Source organism: Selaginella moellendorffii, unplaced genomic scaffold (assembly GCF_000143415.4).
Source record: "Selaginella moellendorffii unplaced genomic scaffold, v1.0 SELMOscaffold_52, whole genome shotgun sequence".
Lineage (NCBI taxonomy): Eukaryota > Viridiplantae > Streptophyta > Lycopodiopsida > Selaginellales > Selaginellaceae > Selaginella > Selaginella moellendorffii.
Window position 1 is genome coordinate 560,345 of NW_003314313.1, and position 20,544 is coordinate 580,888.

The 20,544-nt window shown below is 40.9% G+C and overlaps 2 protein-coding genes across 2 annotated transcripts; both read right to left on the reverse strand.

Annotated features, from left to right (window-relative positions):
* Positions 1-14,136: 14,136 nt before the first annotated feature.
* On the reverse strand, positions 14,137-18,300 carry LOC9635625 (coatomer subunit alpha-1). The gene is made up of 4 exons (XM_024687047.1): positions 17,969-18,300; positions 17,371-17,865; positions 14,336-17,302; positions 14,137-14,277 (listed from the first exon to the last, which is right to left on the reverse strand). The coding sequence occupies exons 1-3, from the start codon at positions 18,174-18,176 to the stop codon at positions 14,355-14,357; spliced, it is 3,651 nt and encodes a 1,216-aa protein (XP_024542815.1). The 5' UTR covers positions 18,177-18,300; the 3' UTR covers positions 14,137-14,277; positions 14,336-14,354.
* A 36-nt stretch (positions 18,301-18,336) lies between these two features.
* Positions 18,337-20,510, reverse strand: LOC112350601 (RNA polymerase sigma factor SigA2-like). Its single transcript, XM_024687048.1, has 9 exons — positions 19,719-20,510; positions 19,458-19,656; positions 19,297-19,389; positions 19,097-19,222; positions 18,985-19,038; positions 18,858-18,938; positions 18,734-18,796; positions 18,562-18,683; positions 18,337-18,504 (listed from the first exon to the last, which is right to left on the reverse strand). Exons 1-9 carry the CDS (start codon positions 20,480-20,482, stop codon positions 18,378-18,380), a joined length of 1,629 nt encoding a protein of 542 aa, XP_024542816.1. The 5' UTR covers positions 20,483-20,510; the 3' UTR covers positions 18,337-18,377.
* Between the last annotated feature and the right edge of the window lie 34 nt (positions 20,511-20,544).

Sequence of the window (20,544 nt, forward strand, 5' to 3'; positions counted from 1 at the left end):
GGAGGCTTCAACAGCATTTTAGTCGTGGTGGATTGCTTCACAAAGATGGTGCACCTCCTGCCGTGTACCAAAGAGTTTTCGGGTGAGGACATGGCAAAACTAGTATTCAGGGAAATTTTCTGACTTCATGGGATTCCTGCAAATGTGGTTTCAAATCGGAGACCTCAGTTCATCTCTCATTTCTAGCAACGGTTCTTGTAGCTACTTGGAGTGAAGGCCAACCTCTCTTTAACGTATCATCCTCAAACTGATGGACAATCCGAATGAACAATTCAGACATTGGAACAATTCCTGAGGTGCTTCATCAATTATCATCAGGATGACTGGTTCAATATCCTTCCCCTTGCTGAGTTCTTCTATAACAACTCCATTTACTCTTCCCTTCGAGTTTCCCCCTTCTTTGCAAACTCTGGCCAAACAATCTCTCACTTCCTTCTCCATTCAAATCCTCTCGTTTAAATCCCCACTCTAAGGCATTTATCTCCAACCTCCAAGAAATCCACAACTCCATCTCCTTCCACCTCCATCATGCTCAGGAATGTCACAAAACATTCGCCAATGTCCATCATTAGGATTGTCCCCCTTATAATATCGGGGATAAAGTCTGGCTCCTCAGGTGAAATATCTCCACTACCAAGCTAAAACTCGATTTCAAATTTCTCAGTCCTTTCCCTATCACTGCCATCATTAATCCTGTCACTTATTGCCTCGCACTTCCCTCCTCATATCAAATTCACCCTGTTTTTCACTCCTCTCTCCTTGACCCTTATATTCCCAGTCCTATTCCAAATCGGGTCATTCCTCCACCTCCACCAATGCAGTTTGAGGATGGGTCTAAGTACAAGGTTCAGGACATCCTTGATTCCAAGATCTCACAGTCTAAACTCTACTATCTGGTAAACTAGAAGGGTTACGAACCTAAGGAACACATTTAAGAACCTGCGGACAACCTAATTCATTCTCCTGACCTTGTTCAAGACTTCCACTGCCACTATCCTTCTCATCCCAGTCCTCATTCTTTTCATTCTCCATCTTCCATCCCTCGACACCCATCTCATCCTCCTCTTTGTTCTCATTCACATCCTTGTTCCATTAGTTCTTGAGGAGGGGGTGCTGTTAGGAATCCCCCAATTCTTGCCACATTCCTGACTCTTGCTAAATTCCTGACCCGCAGACCACATTCCCGACTCTCGAGACACTTCCCTATTCTTGACTCTCTGATTTTCGTACGATTCTTGATTCTCGAACCACATTCCTGATGATGACATGGTGCTTCCTCAACCTCAATATTTAGGCCATCAACGATCCAAGAGTGGTGGAGCTTCATCAACCTATAGTATATATAGGCTAACCTTGTTCCATTTCTCCACAATCTGAATCAACGCTAGTCTAAGGCTTCTTATTCGTCTCCACTAGCTTTTCTCTTTATCTTCTGCATTTTCTAGTTCTGATCTTGTTGGGGGTCTTGATAGCACCCTTTTAGCTCCACTTTGGGGCTTAGGGATTTGTGTCTCACAACTTCACCATCCCTAAACGAAGTTTGATGTCCTTATCGAACGATAAACCATTTTATAAAGTAATATTAGCATATATTACTCTTTCCATCCTTGGCACCTAACCAATATTCGTCAATGGTTTGACACTAAAGGCTCACCATGCTTTATCCATCCTCTAAGGAGCATAGTCTCTCAAACAAATTCATTCAACCACCTGTGATGGTTCTCTCTCTTTTATTGGTTTAGTTTTCACTAAACCTATTAGAGACACCTTCTTTATCTCAATCCCACTATTCATTCTCGAGTAGTCTCAACTTCTATTGATAACCATTCCACTTTGGAACTTTTGATTTTGACTTTTCGAAGTCAATTTCTTTGGCGTCTCTGACACCTTTCATTGCATATATTATGCAAACTTCACTTCCCTATCCTAAAAAGTTTTCTACTTGAGGGCACCATCATCCTCTTTTCTATTTCATGCCACCTTTGGCACCAAGTTCCAATTATAATAAATTGTGTTAGAACTATCCAAAGCCCTATCATTTGGCTACTTTGCTGCTCCCTCTTTTGAAGTTTTCATCTTTGCCAAATTGGAGCATTTGAGAATCCATCCTTGGAAACACCTTTCCTTTCCCACAATTCATTAGTATCTAACATGTTAGTGTTCATCACCTAACTTTGCTATTTGGATTCCTTCTGATGAATTTCATGGCCCACACTTGTCCATTAGTCTTTTGCTTTTATCTTTTGATTGTTGCACCAAGCAACATAAGATCACTATCTCCATTTTCAAGGCATCCTTTTGGTTCTATAGCAAAGGTTCCATTTTGCCAAGTCCCAAAGATGCTCACCCCTAGAAGATCTTTTTAGCATTTTCTATTATAAGCTCCATTGACAGCCCAACTTTGCGACCCTCCCATGGGTTTTTCTTATAGACTACTTTCTTTGGACTCACTATACCATCGTATTAGCACAATTGATTTCCCTTTAGGTGTCCTTCCCACTTGGTCATCTTGACCAAGCCACACCATCATCGATAGTTCAAATTAACATTTTAAACTAGGAACTTTATTCCTTAACCTCATAAGAATCTCGTCCTTGTTTAGCTGTAAAATCACCTAGTGATTTAACCTTTGTCACCTTAATAGGTTTGTTAATAGGTACTAGGTCTTCTAGACCTTTAAGTTGTTTACCATGACCCCAGAGGCATCCCCCACACTTGGCAGTGCACCCAAGCCAGCCCTTCCGGCCAAGGGTCCATAGCAACTGAGACTGGGTGTCCCCATCTCCTTTACTACATCCTTGGTGCTACTTGCACCAAAATATTCAAGTTAGATATGTTGAGTTACACTAAGCAATCTAACCGTGCATCACAACTCTAGGGCATCCCCCGCTTGGTAGTATGCCTAAACCAGTCTCCTTCCTGAGAGTCCATGACCATCGAAAAATGAGTATCTTCATATTCCAAACCATCACCATGCCCTAGTGAGTTAGGACTCGAACCCACGCACTAAAGGGTTGGGACTCGAACCCAACTTCTGTATATGTATCTATGGATGGCATCATTTAGGATGCCTGGTGTGACTCCCCACACTGGTGCACCAACTTATATTTAAAGTGTACTACAGATCACAGTTTAGGAACTTAATTCCTTTGCACTGGCAAGTCCTTTTATTTGACAAGTCTATGATTATGCATGGACTCCTCCATGCTTGGCCCTACGGGCCACCCCTTTTGAAGTCAATGCCTTTAACTAGGGTTTTTATTCCCTCCGACTTGCCAATTTTACTTAGCAAGTCACTCGATTAGTATAATATGGTTTCATGTATAAGTGTGAAAGTCTCTAACTATTAACTTTTGTTCAAAGCCATCTCTTTGAACACTTAGGGACTCTTCAACCTTGATAGCCTTGCCAAATGGCAAACTTCAAGACCACGTTTCTGCTGCACCACTCTAATTTCATGGGTTCTATGAACCATTTACACTTGGCTTTCTAGGTATTAAACTACCTAGAATTGTTTTTGGGAACCTTGAAAAACTTTTGTCCCTTAGCTTGCTAAGGCTTCTCATTTTGCAAGATTTCTAATTACCATATAATCTAACATGGATAATTCTATATTTTAAACTCTTTATAGCATTACGGTTGTTAGTAACAACACACATGAGCACCCACTTGATTCTCCACTCCCAACTTGCATAACCACTCTTGGTAATGCCCTTCAATTCTTATGGTTTAGTTCTATCCCTTTATTACTTGCTTTTGGCCTCACACGTTTCTTTCAGTTATTCTCCTTTAGACTAGGAGGATAGTTTTTCATTTTCTACTATGCCTTAGCAAGTATTCTTAGGGATGAACTTACATGATAACTTAGGGAGTGGTTCCTCAATCCAGATATACTCATCTTATAATCCTATACACTAGGATTAACATTGTTACTTATGGGCCTTTATATGCCCATCACTAACCTTGCTAAAATCCCTTTTTGGCTTTGTCTAATTCGAATAGATAGACTTCTTCTGTCCCTGCAACCTTGGACATTGGATAACACCTCCTATCCATCATTCACTAGAGATTTAGTCTCTTGGGCCTTATCTAATGCTCTCATGATACCAAACACCACTTCCTAGTGTTTTAGAGTGTTTAGGTGTCCTAATGATAGCTTTCTTTGACAATGAGCATTCCCTTTATGACATTAACTTACTATATTACAACAAAAGCAATTTATCCCTCATAAGGGTATATCCAACTTCTTTATCCCAATTGAGATGGCTGCAATGAGAAGGAAGTGGAAGTAGCACCCCTTTTCCATTGGCGTTGCATCTTCTTTGATGAGGGAGATTCCCATTGAACGATGTCTAATAGCGATTGATGAGAATGAACAAGGAAAGGCTTCTAAGGTCAAAAAGCTTATAATCTCTATTTGGATGATCTTCTTTATGAGCTTGTTTGTGATAATGACACCACTCTTTTTCAGCCTCCTCTACATTGTCTACGATGTTAGCAACATTTAATAAGGGAAATTCAAATATAAAAAGAAAGGGCTTATAAACAAAAGTGCATTCCTTTTTAATCAATTAAAAATTTTAAGATATTTAAAGTTAAATATCCTTGGGTTTGAGTAGTTTTAGTTTGAATAAGTTCCTAAGAAGTCCAAATTTAAAAGCTTACGCTTTGGGAGCCACTTGTATATTATACTTGTTAAAAGTATACACTTGTGGTGATTTAACATTTATATAGATATGATTATTCTAAAAACTTAGCTTATATATAAAATCAAGTGAATTAGATTATTGATCTTCTCCTCTTGAAATGATAACAAGCAGTTAGGGTTCTTATATTGATGAATTAGGATCTTAAAGAACATTATAAAGAAGCACCAATGGATCTATAAGAGGTACAACTTATTTTTTATCCTTTTGTATGAAGCACTTTAGTTGTTGTATATGTATAATTTTTAGAGGATTAGTTTGTTGAATGTCATATTAAACTTTATAAACCTATAATTTAACTTGCCACAATACTTGATATATAATTTTTTTTATTGGGCAAAGAGTAAACCATACACTATAAAATTGGGAAAACAAACTATAGGTGAATGATAATGCATTTTTATGTGGCCTAAATGTTAAGCAAATTCTTCTTTAACTAGTAGAAGAATTCTTAACAGATATTAAAAATATAACCTAGTATCAACACCTTATGGTAGTTATGAAGGTAAACTAAACTCTATTAGCAATATATGATCATGACCATATAACGACAAAACTCTACACCCCTATATTCAAAAGATGGTAAATAACCATCTTAATTTGAATGCTAAAAGTTATGTACTTCATGATCATCTTCTTGAAGTTCCAAATAAACAGTTCTACCAAATACTCTATTAGTGAATGATAAACACTCGTGAAAGTATAGTGTATTTTAACTAAGATGTCTAAATATAAAATGCCTAAGCTATAAATAAGTAACTATTATCCAAAAGAACTTCAAGAAAGAATGCTAAAACACTAGCTAATTAAAGAGGAAATATTTAATAGTTAATGGAACTTAAATAGTCAGGCTTTCAAACCCAAACCGAGGATTGATAAAGGGATATTATAGGATGTTGTTATTTATATCTTAAGGCATCTTAGAGTTGCCAAGAAGTGGTCATAGAATGACCACTCATAAATGAATGGTCTAATCTTAGAAAGGACCATGACATAAGTGATTTTAGATTATTAAGAAAATAGTGAGGATAAATATGGCCTTAGTATAAGAGGTTGGTACTTTAGTGATACCTTCAAGTGTCTAAAGTGGGACTAGATATGTGGAGCACTTGGTTCATGTGCAAAATTGGCATAGCCTTGAAATCACTTATATGGGCTAGCAAATACCCCAAATTGGAATAAAGACCTATGGAGGTTATGAGTGAAACTCTTTCAAGAGGTCTAAGATATAGTTAAATTACCAATGTAAAATGGGAAATTTAGTTGGTTTTATATCATTTGATGTATAAAACTTCATTTGGTGCTAAACTTGTAATATTCCCTCTCATATTGTAAAAAGACAATTGGAGTCAATTATAATTTTGCATCCATTTGAGTTGATGACATTTAATCTGATGAGGCTATTTCTATGATCAATTATTAGTAATGAGTACATTATTATTGTTTTTAACTACTTGATTCACTGGGGAGAAGTTAGTGTTCTTACTAATGTGTCTATGACCTTTAGAACTTCATACATTATATAACTATACCTTTAGTTACCAAACAAAAAGGCCATTCTACTTTCTTTCTATTGTTAAAGGTTTTGGGATGACATTTTGAAATATTATAGTCTAACATAAATTTTATAGATACTCTCCACCTTTTGCCAAAAGGGTGCCTTGGCCATGTAGCTAGATTATGGTTCTAATGAGCCACACAAGGTACCCAAATAGTAGTGCCACTCATATTTAGATTGGGAACATTGATCATTTGATTTTTCAAAAGAGCTAGAGCTAACTTTTGAACACGTCATTAAATCAAGCCACTTTTCCATTTATGTTCACTCTAGCATTAGGTATTATCACCCACCATATAGGCATAGCCTTCCTTTGTCACACTAAATTTCTTTGGCCACATTAGTTCCTCTAGAGTCTTCCCCTTATTATCTCATTAGGACTTACCAAAACCCCCTAGGGTTTGGGAAATAATTGCTTTGGGCTTTCACTTTAGACTTAGTTTTGGTGTTAGTCTCAAATTTGACCTCGATCTTGGACTTGGTTTCAAACTCAACCTCAAATTAAGTTTTAGACTTGATATTGCACTTAATCTCAGACTCAATCTTAACACTTCCACTTTTCATGACACTTGTTATATATTAGTTATTCTTTTATCCCTTTGTAGAAACTCACTTATTAATTGCTTTATACTCATTCTTCAATCACTTCTTTAGGAGTTCCACTTTGTTTTCGACTTTCCGAATTAGAGCTTTTAATCTAAATATATTACACTTTGAGTGTCATGATGTGCCAAGTGCTAGGTATCCGGGGGTATTGAGAACGTATATGTTGGTGAAGAGGCATTTCTTTTGGCCTAGGATGAAGTTAGATGTTGAGAAGTACATACGTGGTTGTTTAACCTGCCAAGTGGTCAAAGTTGATCATTCGACTTTCACTTTGGCCACTATTATATAGCACACTTTTGGCTTTACTTTGGGACTTAAGGATTTGTGTCATATAACTCCACCACCCATAGATGAAGTTTGATGTCTTCATAAAATAATAATCTATTTTTTAAAGTAACTCTATCACACCAAGCTACTATTTGCCAATAGTTTAATACTGAAGGCTCATCATGCTTTACACATACTTTAAGGAGCATAAACCCTTCAACTTAAAGACTTATTAGATCACTTATAATGGTTCTTTCACTTTGTTAGTTTAAATCCTACTAAACCCACTAAAAACACCTTCTCTATCTCAATCTTACTACTCACTTTAGATTAGTCTTACATTATATCAACATAAAAATCTCCTTTTAGAATCTTAATATTGACTTCTAGTATTAATTTCCTAGCTGTATCCGACATCTTTTATTACACATTTTTATTATGTAAACTCTACTTCCTCATCCTAGGCACTTTAGACCACTTAAAGGAGTCTCATTTATAACTTCTATAGATACTCATCCCAATTTAGGATAATTACTAACTCCTATAGATGATCTTAAGGCCATGTCAATTTTACACTTAGTCTAAGTGATTCATGTGTTTAATCCCACTTTAGATACTCGAAAGTACTACTAAAGTACTAGCCTCTTACACTAAGGCCATATCCATCCTTATTGTCTTATTAATAATTTAAGACGGCTTATATCACAATCTTGTTTCTTTAATTCATGAATGATCATCCCATAACCACACATTAACATCCTTAGGATACTCTAAAATATAGAAAACACTATTCCCTAATATCCTTTATTCGATCTTGTCGTGAATGTGATTATGGGTATCAAAATTTACTTATCAATAAGTTCTTTTGGATATTCTTTTCTTACTGCCACAACAGTAAGATATTAGTATTGTTGGTTCCTTTTTCAATCCCTTTTGTTCAAGTGTTAATAAATTAGGCTTAACATTTATACTTAGGCAAATGAACATAAAGTAGAAACTCTTATGTATTTCTTGCTAAGTATACTTGGCCTAGCTTTTAGTTATATTTTACTCTATTTTGCACTAGCTTGACAAAAACCTCTGCGATATTGAGCTTAATTCTTTAATATTTGCTAAATGATAGTTTATTGTATCCTCCAAGATACTCTTACTATCATGCCCCATATGTTAGTCCTATTTAGTACCTTTGGTTATTTATGGAAAGTGTCTAGATCTACAAATAAAGCATATCTATAGAATGTAGAGATTATCTTGAACACAATGGTGTTTTCCCAAATCCAAATTCACAATCTAATGCCATTTTATATTTAATAAGTTTTTAAATTTGTCATAAAGACTAACTTCTAGGATTGGGGTGAAAGCCCAAAATATGCATTCCTAAAGGGGGAGGGGGGGATATTAGAGGGTTCCAAATGTATAGTAGGGATAGTGGGTAGGTTGGGAATGGATAACCAACTTGAGGTATAGTCTAGCTCTTGCTTGCATATCTATCTTCATTTTGCATCTGACTTGGGTCTAAACCCAAGTTCCATATAATGCTAACTGGTGGAGTGCCTATATACTCATGTTAGGCCACTAGTATGTTAAAATAGCACTAGACTTTGTTTAGCTCTATTTTGGGTGTTGATTTTGGCATTGAGATACTAGATGCTCTAAGATTGTTTTAAGTTGTATTGTGCTTCTATCCCTTTGCTCTTTAAGCTGTATATTTAAGAGTCATTCCGTGCTCTACTTCCTTCACTCCTTGGCTCTATGCTCAAAACACTACAAATCCCTACTAAATTTTTTCTCTGTCCATGGCAATGTTTATCAACACCTGAGTCAAAGTCTAAAGGCCCCTCCACTAAGTCCCATTAAGTTTTAGGATTGCCTCACCAAGTAATTATACCCTTAATTACTATCCTATCCTTTACACCCTAAGCTAACTGATTGTAAGGCTCTTTCTTTATCTTATCATCTTGATTTGGTGCCTAACAATCCTCCCCTTATCAAGAAATAATCGTATGCAGTTATATTTAGGCCACCCTCTAGTCCCTCTAGATCCACCATATTAAACATTCTTTTAGAATATTCTTGCCCCACTTGTTAGTCATAAGGATTAAACTAGGCTCCAATACCAATATTAGGATCCTATCATTTACACCCTAAGCTAAAGGGATGATCACTTGATTGTAAGGCCTTTTCTTTATCCTATAATCTTGATCTAATGCCTAACAATAGTTAAGGACTTTTAAATAACATTTCAAAACACCACCAATCTAACACAAACCTTATGGGTACTTCCCCCACCTTCCACCACTAAAGTGCCTTAACTATGTAGCTAGAGCAAGGTTCCAATGAGCCACCTAAGGTATTCAAGTAAGTAATGCCACCCACATTTAAATTGGGAATATCTACCATTCAATCTCTTATAGGAGATAGAGTTAGATTTTGAACACTTTATTAAATCACCTCATTTTTCCATCTATATTCATTTTAACTTTATCATCACCAACCATATGGGCATAGCCTGAATTCACATTAGCTTTCTCTGGCCATACTAGTTCCCCTAGAGTCCTCCCTCTACTATTCTACTGTTGTGAATATGACTTTGGGTATCGAAAGTTATCTGTCGGCTAATCCTTTTGGATATTCTTTCTTTACTGCCACGACGATAGGAGGTTGGTATTGCTAGTTTCCTTTATCAACCCCTCTTGTTCAAGTGTTAGTTTACTGGGTTTAGCACATGTACTTAGCCAGATGGACATAAGGTAGAAATTCTTATGTGTTTCTAGCTGAGTATACTCGGCTTGGCTCTTAGTTCTTTTTTGCTTTGTCTTGCACTGACTTGGCAAGAACCCTCGCGTATTGATATTAATCCCTCAATATCGCTGGATGATAGTTTACCGTGTCTACTAAATACCCTCGCTATTATGCCCTTTGTGTTAGTCTTATTTCGGTCCTAAATGCTATTTATGGAAGTGTCTAGATTCGTTTGGCATATCTATGCGGGGGGGGGGGGGTATAGGGGGTTCTAAATGTATAATAGGGATAGTGGGTAGGTCAGGCATGGCCGACCAACCTGAGGTATAGTTTAGTTCCCACTTGTGTGCATGTCCTTGTGTATGTCCGGCTTAGGTCTAAGCCCAAGTTCCATACCATGCTAGTTGGTGGAGTACCCGTATCCTTGCGTTAGACCACCAGTATACTAAAATAGTGCTAAACTCCGTTTGGCTCTATTTTGCATGCTGGTCCTAGCATTGGGATGTTAGATGCTCTAGGATTGTTCCAAGTCGCTCCGTGCTCCTGTCCCTTCATTCCTTGGGCTATATGCTCGGGAGTTGCTTTATGGTCCGGTTTGATCACTCTTTGGCTCCTTGCTTGGGAGTTTGGCACCATTCCTTCGTTTAGTGGCCCAAGGCCTTGAAACTCGGGTTCCATTCCACTGTCCTCTAGACACGTGGCATGTGGCACGTGGCATATAACACATGGCACATTGAGGGTTTAGGTTCCACTTCATGGTTATCCTATGGTAAATCACTATAGGATAAAAGGGTAAAAACCACATACGCTACACCTACAAGGACTTATCAAAACCCTCAAGGTCTAAGAGATGATCGCTTTGAGCTTTCACCCTTAGATTTGAACTCAATCTTGGACTTGGTCTTAGACTTTAGTTTTGGTCTCAATCTTGGTTTCAATATCAGTCTCCATCTTGGACTTAGTCTTAGATTCCATCTCAAATTTGATCTTAGAATTGGTCTTAAACTCAATCTTGGACTCGGTCTCAAACTTGATCTTGGACTTGAATTTAGACTCAATCTTAAACACAATTTCGGACTCGGTCTCAGATTTAGTTTTGGACTCGATATTGGACTCAGTCTTAGACTCAATCTAGGACTTAATCTTGGATTTGAACTCAGGCTTAAACTCGATCCCGAATTTAGTGTCAACACTTCCACATATCATAACACTGGCCATGTGTTAGTTTTTCTTTTGTCCCTTTCTAAAGACTCATTTATTAATCGTTTCGTGCTTGTTTCTCAAATACTTCTTTGGGAGTTCAACTCCCACTCTTGATTACTCTAGTTGGAGCTTTTGGTCCAAATATGTTATATTTGTTAGATTTTTATTTTGGCCACTAATACCTTTGACTCCATTTTAGGATTTAGGCATTTCAGTTTTACAAGGATTTAGGATACTATTATCTTTTCTTTTATCCTATAACAATTTAGGCATAAAGTTCCACTTATTATATGGAGAACTTTTTGAAAGGTTTCTTCCTTTGGACTTATCCACTTTGTTTAATGGCCTAAGGTCTTGAACTTTGAGTTATGTTTTATTGCTCTTAGCACACATATCAATTCTTTTATATGGTTATCCTATGGTAAAGTATAGGGTCAAAATCACCTATGCTATGAATATTGAGAATATAAATGTTGAAATAGCAAGTCATCAACAAGTGATACATGATTCTCAAACTTATTATGAACCCTTCAAATCTATAGCTTAACCTTTTAAGCCTCATAAACCTTGTTTAAAGAAGGTAAATTTAGCTCTATATATTACAGATATTAAACATCAAGCACAATAACCATTAACGATATATAATCCTCATATAAAAACTCCATTATTGCAAAAAATAAAAAACTCCTCCAAAACAAAATAAAAAGGTCAAAAAAGGGAGAGGAGTTCGAGAAAGGGTGTTAGCATTAACCACAAAATTCCTTGAGCAATGAAGAACCTTGAAATTATATATATGAAGTTTTAAAGCACACTGAACAATATGATCAATTAATTTTTTTTCTTCAATAAGGAAATAATTGCAATATAATCACCTTATAACAATATATAAGAACCATGCAAGCACACATGAAGCTTCTTGAAACCCAAACTAAGGCTAAAGATTCATTTTATATTATAGAGTGTAACACATTGTATTTCTCTCCTCTTAAGCCAACTGAAAAAGGGGTAATTGCTTGATGAGAGAGCCTTTAGTAGTAATTTTATCCCCATTTATCTCCCAAATTTCCAAGGATCCACAGTGACAGTATATCCAAATCTCATCCCATGATCATATGTGCTACATAGATTAATTCACTTTTGTTAATTGTAATATATGATTAATGTACATAATAAAATGATGCTGACCAAGTGTTCTTTTACATCAACACATCTTTAAGACTAATATTAAAAGTATCTACATGCCAAAATTGAAGAAGTTGTTAACACTTCTTTAAGATTTATAAATCACTATTTATTGTCCTCATACCCAATGAAAGATGTTGTTGATGATTTTAACAACTTAGATGATCAATAAAATAATTAAAATATTACATTTATTAAGGAAACACTACATATTGTTTATACATTTTTGAGTGGAGAACTTCAGAATAACATCTTGTTTGTCAAGATCAACTTGTAAAACCTTATGAAAATATAATACCTAAGATGAAATATGTTTTTAGACCAAAACACACATTTCAACTATTTCAACTTTAAATCAATTGCAAACATCATGAATGTGCTTCTCTTATATCTTCTTCAAGTGGATTAAGACATCATTAATGAAATTGATAGCCATTTTGGCATAAAAAGAACCTTATCCATCTTTCATTGAAAAGCAATTATAGTACTGTTCAAATTGAATGGCATCATCACAAATTATATAGTGCATGATTTATCAATACTCAAAAGAAAAATTTCATTTGATGAACCAACAACTTTTACCCAAACAATCCAAAAGATATGTAAGGAAAAGGGTATATTCACATTGTTTAATAAATGATAGAATCAAATACTACTTTGTCATAAGATAAAAACTTTAGATAATACCCTTTTCTAACATTTTTTAACATTTGCTTATAAGATTTTGAAATCCTTTGATGACCAATGCATCATATCTCATGACATTATACTAGTCGAAGAGCATTGTCAAGGGTGGTTGGCATATATATGTCCCATATAATTTGATGAAGTGCTCACTATAACATATTTAATTTAATCCACTTTAACATATTCAACTCTCATGAAGCAAAAGGTTCCACTAAATTGCATAAATAACTCAAATAGCTCCTAATAGAGATCATAATAATATGTCCAAATGCACGCTTGAAGATATCTAAAAGAAAGCTTCAATCTTTACAAGTGGTTGCACTCAAACCATTACACCCAATGTTATCTTTTGGAAACGTGTGGGAAAATGAACAATAGCAATTATCATAAAGTGATATGTAATAAGAGCAATTTTATATTTATAAATTATACTAAAAAAAATAGTTGCTTGATGTTCACAACAAGTTGATTGAAGCACTAAGCAAGCCAAGAATTCTCTTTCTCTTTCTATTGGCATGCTTACTTTTGCTATGTCCTTGTGCTCCCAGAATTGAACCAAATGAATCATTGCCATGCCTTGTCACAATGCAAAAACTGTGTTCTCTTGAGGCTGTGTTATGTACCTGTGAAACCATTTGGAGAACTCTTTTAAGGCAAACCATGAAGCGAACCTCATGAATGGAATCTGGAAAACCATGGCTAAATACCTGTAAGTGAGGCGTATCCAGGAGTTTCTCTTGCGTATTGACATCTTCACTCTTCTCATCCACTACATCCAACTTTGGATCATGCTGCTCATATGCTTCCAAGATGTCCAATGTGGTAGTTAACCAATAGCAACTGTGTACAATCCATGGAGCTTTTCTTGCTTTTTTTGCTAAAGCAATTAGAATCACAGTTCATGCTCCTCCAATGCCAGTGGTTTCTTGATGGTGTCGCAAGCCAGAAACTCTGCTTTAGTAGCAGGGAGGAGAGCGGCAGCCATCGTGTTTTTTAATCTCCCACTCTCTCATTTCTTAGACTTACAAGTTGGAAAATCTGAGTCGTCCAATTTATTATCGATTAACCTAGTCTGCGCTGACGGGATTGGATTTCCAATCCCATTCAAAATATCATACCTGGACAATGTGCATTGGAAGACGTGTGATAAAAAACTTGCATGTTGACCGATCAAATGTAATGTGCTAACAGTGTCAATACTCCATGGTAATATATAGAAGAATAATTAGCACAATCTTGCACTCATTAACTATTCTTGATATCCTCTGGTACAGTATTTCATTAAATTATTTCATGAAGAAGGTACTACAAAAGAAAGCCAAAGTCCTGCCAGAAGCAAACAAAAGAGTTATCACGAAGAAAAAAAGAGAATGGTTTTTCTTACCTCATGATGTTCTTCCACCTCATCGCGATTGAGTCGCGGAGCACACAAGCCCGGAAGCATCAGCGTCCACCACCGCCAAGTCACAGACGCTGCAAATCTGCCCTGCCACCTCGGGGACGAACCGAGCAGCGCAGTAGGGGCACGACACCGATCTGCTTCCCGCGTAGATGGGCGTAAACGTCGCTCCACACACCACAAACGGGTTCCTGCCATCGTAGTTCATCCTGTTCTCGTCGCGGGGGTTCCTCTCGCACGCCTGGAGGACCTGCTTCGCCTTGGCGATGCCGGCCTGGCTTGGATTCATGTCCAGCAATCGCCTCGCCAGCTGCGCCGCCGTGTTGAAATTGTTGCAGCGATACGCGACCCCCATGGCCGACTGGAGTCCCAGCCGAATGTGAGAAGGCTGAATGTCGCAGTGAGTGAAGTAGGCCGCGAGCTCGGCCTGCCGGACCGGCTCGTCTTTGAGATCCTTGCGCTTGAGCTCCATCTTGAGCGCAAGGACGTACTCCTTGCTCTTGCCGATGAGGTCCTTGACGTCGTCAACTTCCTTGCGGCTGTCCACCACGATCACTGGAACGGTGTGGAGGATGCTCAGGAAGAGGCGGAGAGCTTCGCTAAACTTCCCCTCGGTCGTCGCCTTGTACGCCTGCTTTGCTCGATCTTCCAGCGCCGGGAGCTTGTAGATCAGTGCCGGGCCGTTTCGGACGTTGGGAGGTGACGAGTCCGACCAGTTCCTCTCGAGCCCATACGTGAGGGACTCGACTGGCCTGAAGCCGCCCAGTGAGCTCTGGCTCGCGAGGTGGAGGTCGCAAAACACCGCCTGGAGTGGAGCGAAGTTCTTGATCCCAAGTTGGCGATTCAGGAGGCGCATTGCGCTGTCGAAGGCACCCGCAGCAACGTGGTCGCCAGCCAACGAGGATCTCTGCGTCCAGACTTGAGTGACTGGAGCTCCCGGAGTTATTCCGGCGAAGAAGCTAGACTGCGCCGAGGCTTGCGACTGCACCACTTCCGGAGGAAGTTCCAAGTCTTCCAGTTCCCATCCTCCTTCCTCCTCGCCCTCGGGTCCAGGACCAGCTCTTCCGGCCTCCTCCAGGTCTTCGGCCTCGCCAGCTCCAGCTTGAGCATCTCCGCTGGGTATGACGAGCTCGTCGCCCCAAGCATCCGGGGCGTTTTCTTCTTCTTGGTCTACCACCCCTGGCTCAGCAAAGGCGCCTTCGAAGAAGCCTTTGCTGATCAGGAGCAAAGGCCAGTTGTTGTCACGGAGGATTGGGCTCGGCGGCAGGAGCAGCTTCGACGTCTCGAGTTTCGGAATCTGTGGAAGCTTATCACCCAGCTCAGTGGCCAAACGCTCCGCCACCTCGTCGAGACCATGAACTTTAGCCGCTGCATAGGCAAGAGGAAGGTGTCCCGATTTCTCAAGTAGCTTCACTCGCTCTTCGACGTCACCCAGGTACAAGGCGTTGTGGAAGCATCCCATCACGTCGTTCCTCATCTCTGCGATCTTGAGCATCTTGGACAGCTTCTCCAAGTTACCAGTTATCAAGTAGAGGAACGACAGCCTCTCAAAGTTCTTCGTCCGCTGGTAAGCGTACTCCACAATCTCATGGTTTCCCTGTCGCAAAGCCTCCACTCCGAGCCTGTACCAGTAATCCTTCTCGTCGATTTCCTTTGCTGACACGACTGCCACTTCGATGTTGCCGCACTCGATAGCCAGATTGAACCTCGTCCTCTCATCCTTGACAAAGTGCAAGGCCACCTCTGGAAATCCTTTCTGCTGGAGGTACGAGATGATCGCCTGTCCACAAAGTTGGGAGCTTCTGATCATCTCCAAAACTCGGTCATAACGCTTCTGAATCAATGCAAGCTTGAACGTGAACTCTGTAGTGTCTATGGTGATCGTCCTCACTTTTCCATCCCTGTCGAGACAGTAAACCTTGTCGCCGGAAACTCGAGTGATGTAAATGGGAACGTCCAGAGTCATGATGGTGCCGCTGTCTCCATTTGGAAGGCAGTACTTGATATGATTCAACGTCGTATAGATGAACACTCCTGTTTCGTCCCATGCAGCACTCTTGATACGAATTGTCTCGTGAACACTGCACTTAAGAGCCAGCTTCTTCGTTGCCATGACGATACTATGCTTGCTCACTAAAGCAACAGCCTCCATATCCTGTGACCACACCACGTACTTCACCTGCGGGCTGTTGATCTCTCCCAAAATCGACTTTTGCTGGATGTCAAACAAGATCACCTTGTCATCTGAGCGACAGAGAAGAGTTCCTGTTCCCGCATAGAAGATTGCATCTACTGTTGGTGCCGGAGCGTCGACTTTCTTCGAGAGCTCGTTCCGGAGATTCCTGACTACAATCAAGTTGTGAGCCTTATCTAGAACTGCAAACCGGTTCCTGGCCACGAAAACAGCCGATGATCCACTGCCTTTCTTTGCTTCTTGAGTATCGTTCTTGCCAATGCTGTCCTTCGATATGACGTACAACTCGTAAGAACCGTTGTCAACGTCGGAGCACAAGAGCACGGCATTCTCCGCTGGATTGTAAGACATAGTTCTCGGTGCTTGGTTCATCCCAGTAGATCCAGGCCTCCGGATGGCGATCAGGGGGTTGTCCTTCCCGGTGGCAAAATCGTAAGTCCTCAAATGTCTTTCTTTGACGTAGTACAGCACCCCTCCACTGACTGTATACGCCGGCCTCTCCCTTTCCAGCTTAAACACGATCATGCCGCTGTCATGTCCCGCTGCGAGTAGATTCATCTCAGGGTGGCCCGAAAGAATCCAGAAACGGTCGTGCTCTCTCCTGAAAGTATGCACGCCAGATCGCTTCGACATGTCCCAGATCCGAATGGTCTTGTCCTCCGAGTTCGAGACGATAATGTCCTGGCGAGCGTGGAACATGACGCAGGAGACGTTGTTTACGTGACCTCGTAAGGTGTCCACCTCCCAAGCCTTCGTATCTAGAAAATGGAAAAAACAAAGAAATTTTAGAAAGCAAGAGAGATAAAAAGGAGAACAATGGGCTTACCATTCATCCTCCACAACTTGACTTGTCGATCATCAGCTCCAGAGACAATGAGAGGCAAGCTCGGATGGAAGGAAGCCCAGTTGACACCCCTGTCATGGCCTTCAAGCACATACTTGACAACCGCATCACCGCCACCAAACAGATCGCTGTTCATCTGAGTGAGCCTCAGAAGATCCTCGGCCGGAGAAACAGTCTTCTTGCGTAGAGCACTGATATCCCACACACGAACAGTCTGATCCAGCGACGCCGAAACCACGAGATCCTCCTTGACGTGGAACGAGGCACACATCACGTAGTGATTGTGGCCTGTGAGCACGGAGATACACGTCCGGGACTGCCAGTTCCAGATCCTGATAGTCTGATCGTCGCTGGCGCTCACGATCCAAGGATATTCTTGATGGAACTGGACTGTCCGGATGTAATCCAAATGGCCCAGCAGCGTGAACAGGCATCTCCTCGTCTTGTAGTTCCACACCTTGATCTTGTAGTCATCACCTTAAAAAGAAGGGATCCTTTCAGCAGCGACTCAGGAAAGCAAAGAAATCGGTCGATCGAACAAAATGTCGATCGATCGGTGAGGAAAGCAAGGAAATCTTACCTCCCGAGACGAAAAGAGGCTGAGATCTGTGGAAGTGGACGCCGCGAACCGGCCCATCGTGCTCGTCGAAGCGATCTATCAGCGATCCCATCCGGTAATCCCATAGCTGGATGACGCCGCTGTGGAGACTAGCCAAGATCCATGGCCGCCGGGGATGGAAGCTCAACCCCTTGACGCGATTGCTCTTGGTCTCGAATTTCGTCAGCATCTTCGATCTAGCGCGGCTTCGATCTGCGCACTCCCGCAGCTAGAGAACTGACCTAGGGCGCCCGAATCTCAGCTCGAGCGCGCTCCACCTAGATCCAGCGCTTCCAGGGCGCAAACCCTTGCCTCGAACTTTAGACGGCCAGAGATGGGGACAATCCAACGGCAAACAAAACTTTTACATTTGATTTCAACTATTTTACTTTTACCAAAGGATAGTGTCATACGCGGAGCTTAAGAGGAACTCCATGCTTAATCTCGACTTGCAAGCGCGGAGCTTGGCCATGGCATCGTTCTCCAATTGTCTTACTCGTTCTCTCGAGATTCCACAGCTAATAGATCGCAAATCGTGAAGAAAAAACTCCAAACTTTAGACGAAGAGAGCTTACCTTCTACCAATTTCGTGCCTTGAGAGTGGCGATGTCTGGTTGGGATGGAGGCCAAAGCGTTTTCTGATAACTTCGCGTTCTCGAGCATCTAGCTTTGATTCCAGAAGTCGATCCAATTCTTCCTGAGAATCATACAAAATGAGAACTATTGCTTGAAAGTAAGCGTTTTTACCTTCACAGCATCTCTTTCCGCCATCAGCCATGGCTGATTCTCCACGTTTTGATCAACGATAAACTGTGCATTGAATGTGAAGTGACCATATGATCTAAGGGAAAAAAGTTCAATTGCTACTTACGTCCTCGAGAGGATCCCCTTCTTCAAAGCAGCGTTTGTTGGCTACATGTCGATCTAAGGATGTTAGCCTGTAGTTGCTTGCCTGAAATACTATTGGTAAACACAGAAAAGACGAGACATGTCTAAACCTGAAGGGCGATTTCGATCCTGGCCCTCGGCAGCTTAAGCACTTGCATCATAGTCTAGAACAAAATATAAAGGAACTGGAAAATTGCTTGACCGTAAAAGAGTAAACTTTACCTCGACTGACACTGGCCCGTCGTCAACTTGTCTGTTCCTCAGCTGATTGATCTTTCGGATGGCTTCACAGAGATGGAATGGATATCTCACGCATTTCCCTCGCTTGTCCAAAGATCGGATCATTGCCTGCGTGAAAAAAACCAAACCATAGTCCTCTAAGTTCTCCGAGGTATCTAAGCACCAGAAAAAGATCTACTTACTTGAAAGATCCACCAGTACGCATATGTAGAGAATTTGAAGCCTCGGCTCACGTCGAACTTCTCAAGCCCGTGGATGAGTCCAAGAGTACCTTCCTGCTTCAGCGTAGAGCTGTTCTTACGTTTGAAATGGCAAAACTTGGACGAGGAAACGGAATCACCACCTGAATCAGATCGCCAATCTCAACTCCCATGTTCTCGTAGCGCCTTGCAATTGCGACGACGAGCCTGAGATTGGAGAGGATCATCCGCTTCCTCGCGGCACCGCCTTGGCTCAAAATCAGTGTAACTTGCTTCACAGGCAACCCCGACGCTGTCGCCAATTGGTGCATGGAAGGCTCGTAACCAAGTTTCGAGATCAGCCTGGAAGAAAGTAAAAGTATGCTAGTGAGTGATAGAAAAAATGAAAAACAGCCAAGTCCAACCTCTCTTGTTCCTTCACCAATTCACCAGCCATACGTATTTTCTCCCACAAATCAAGCTGCTCCTCGTTCGTCATGTCATGCGGCTCAGCATTTTTAAGAAACGAATCCACGAAGCCTTTCATGGATCTCTCCGTTTTCACGCCTTTAGTCCTTCTTCGTGGAGTTGGAACACTAGCATTTTTGCTTGAGTTGTTCCCCAAGCCTTCCTCCCTGGAAGAAGTACTCGTCGTGGTCTCGCCCCTTTGCTCCTTGGCAGCAAGCCTTCGTTGCCTTGCTCCAGGCCGTCCCGATCTCACAACCTTGGGATTGCTAGATTCCTCCATCTCGCTATCACCCTCTCTCGAAGAAGACCACTCTACCTCTTGCCTGAAAGACCACCGCGCTTCTAGCAAAATCCTCTCGAGAGAAGGAAGCCTGCCCCCGGATTCTATCCACCATTGCTGTGCATTCTCATCCAAGCAAGGCTTCTCTTCCAGCACGCCCTCTGCCAGTCTCGTCGCTACCGAAATATTTCGATGCTGCTGCTCTACTCCGGCCGGCCCAATCGCGGCCTCCATTGTGCTCTTAGTCATCTTGTGGATGAGCTCGCCATCGCTGCGCTGCATTGCGCATCGGCAAGATCTCATCTCCAAGATCCCTGTCCCTGTTCCTGACGAGGAAGCGTGAGCGTCCGCCCGGCGCGTCGACCTGTGGCATCTCGATTCGCTGATCTTCGAGGGAGACGCGAGCATACCTAATTTCACGGCGGTGCTCGCCGCTGACATCGCTGTTCTTCGTCTTCCTCCCCCTAGGGGTTTTGGGGTTTGGACAAAGAATTCAAAACACC

Bases quoted from the DNA above. Each gene is read 5' to 3' on its own strand.
- LOC9635625 (XM_024687047.1), bottom strand. From the start codon at position 18,176: ATGCTGACGAAATTCGAGACCAAGAGCAATCGCGTCAAGGGGTTGAGC. The intron at 17,866-17,968 runs GTAAGATTTCCT...CTTCTTTTTAAG, and splicing joins GCCTCTTTTCGTCTCGGGAG to GTGATGACTACAAGATCAAG. The intron at 17,303-17,370 runs GTAAGCCCATTG...TCCATTTTCTAG, and splicing joins CAAGTTGTGGAGGATGAATG to ATACGAAGGCTTGGGAGGTG.
- LOC112350601 (XM_024687048.1), bottom strand. From the start codon at position 20,482: ATGTCAGCGGCGAGCACCGCCGTGAAATTAGGTATGCTCGCGTCTCCC. The intron at 18,797-18,857 runs GTAAGTAGCAAT...TTCAATGCACAG, and splicing joins AAGGGGATCCTCTCGAGGAC to TTTATCGTTGATCAAAACGT. The intron at 18,505-18,561 runs GTAAGCTCTCTT...GCGATCTATTAG, and splicing joins AGGCACGAAATTGGTAGAAG to CTGTGGAATCTCGAGAGAAC.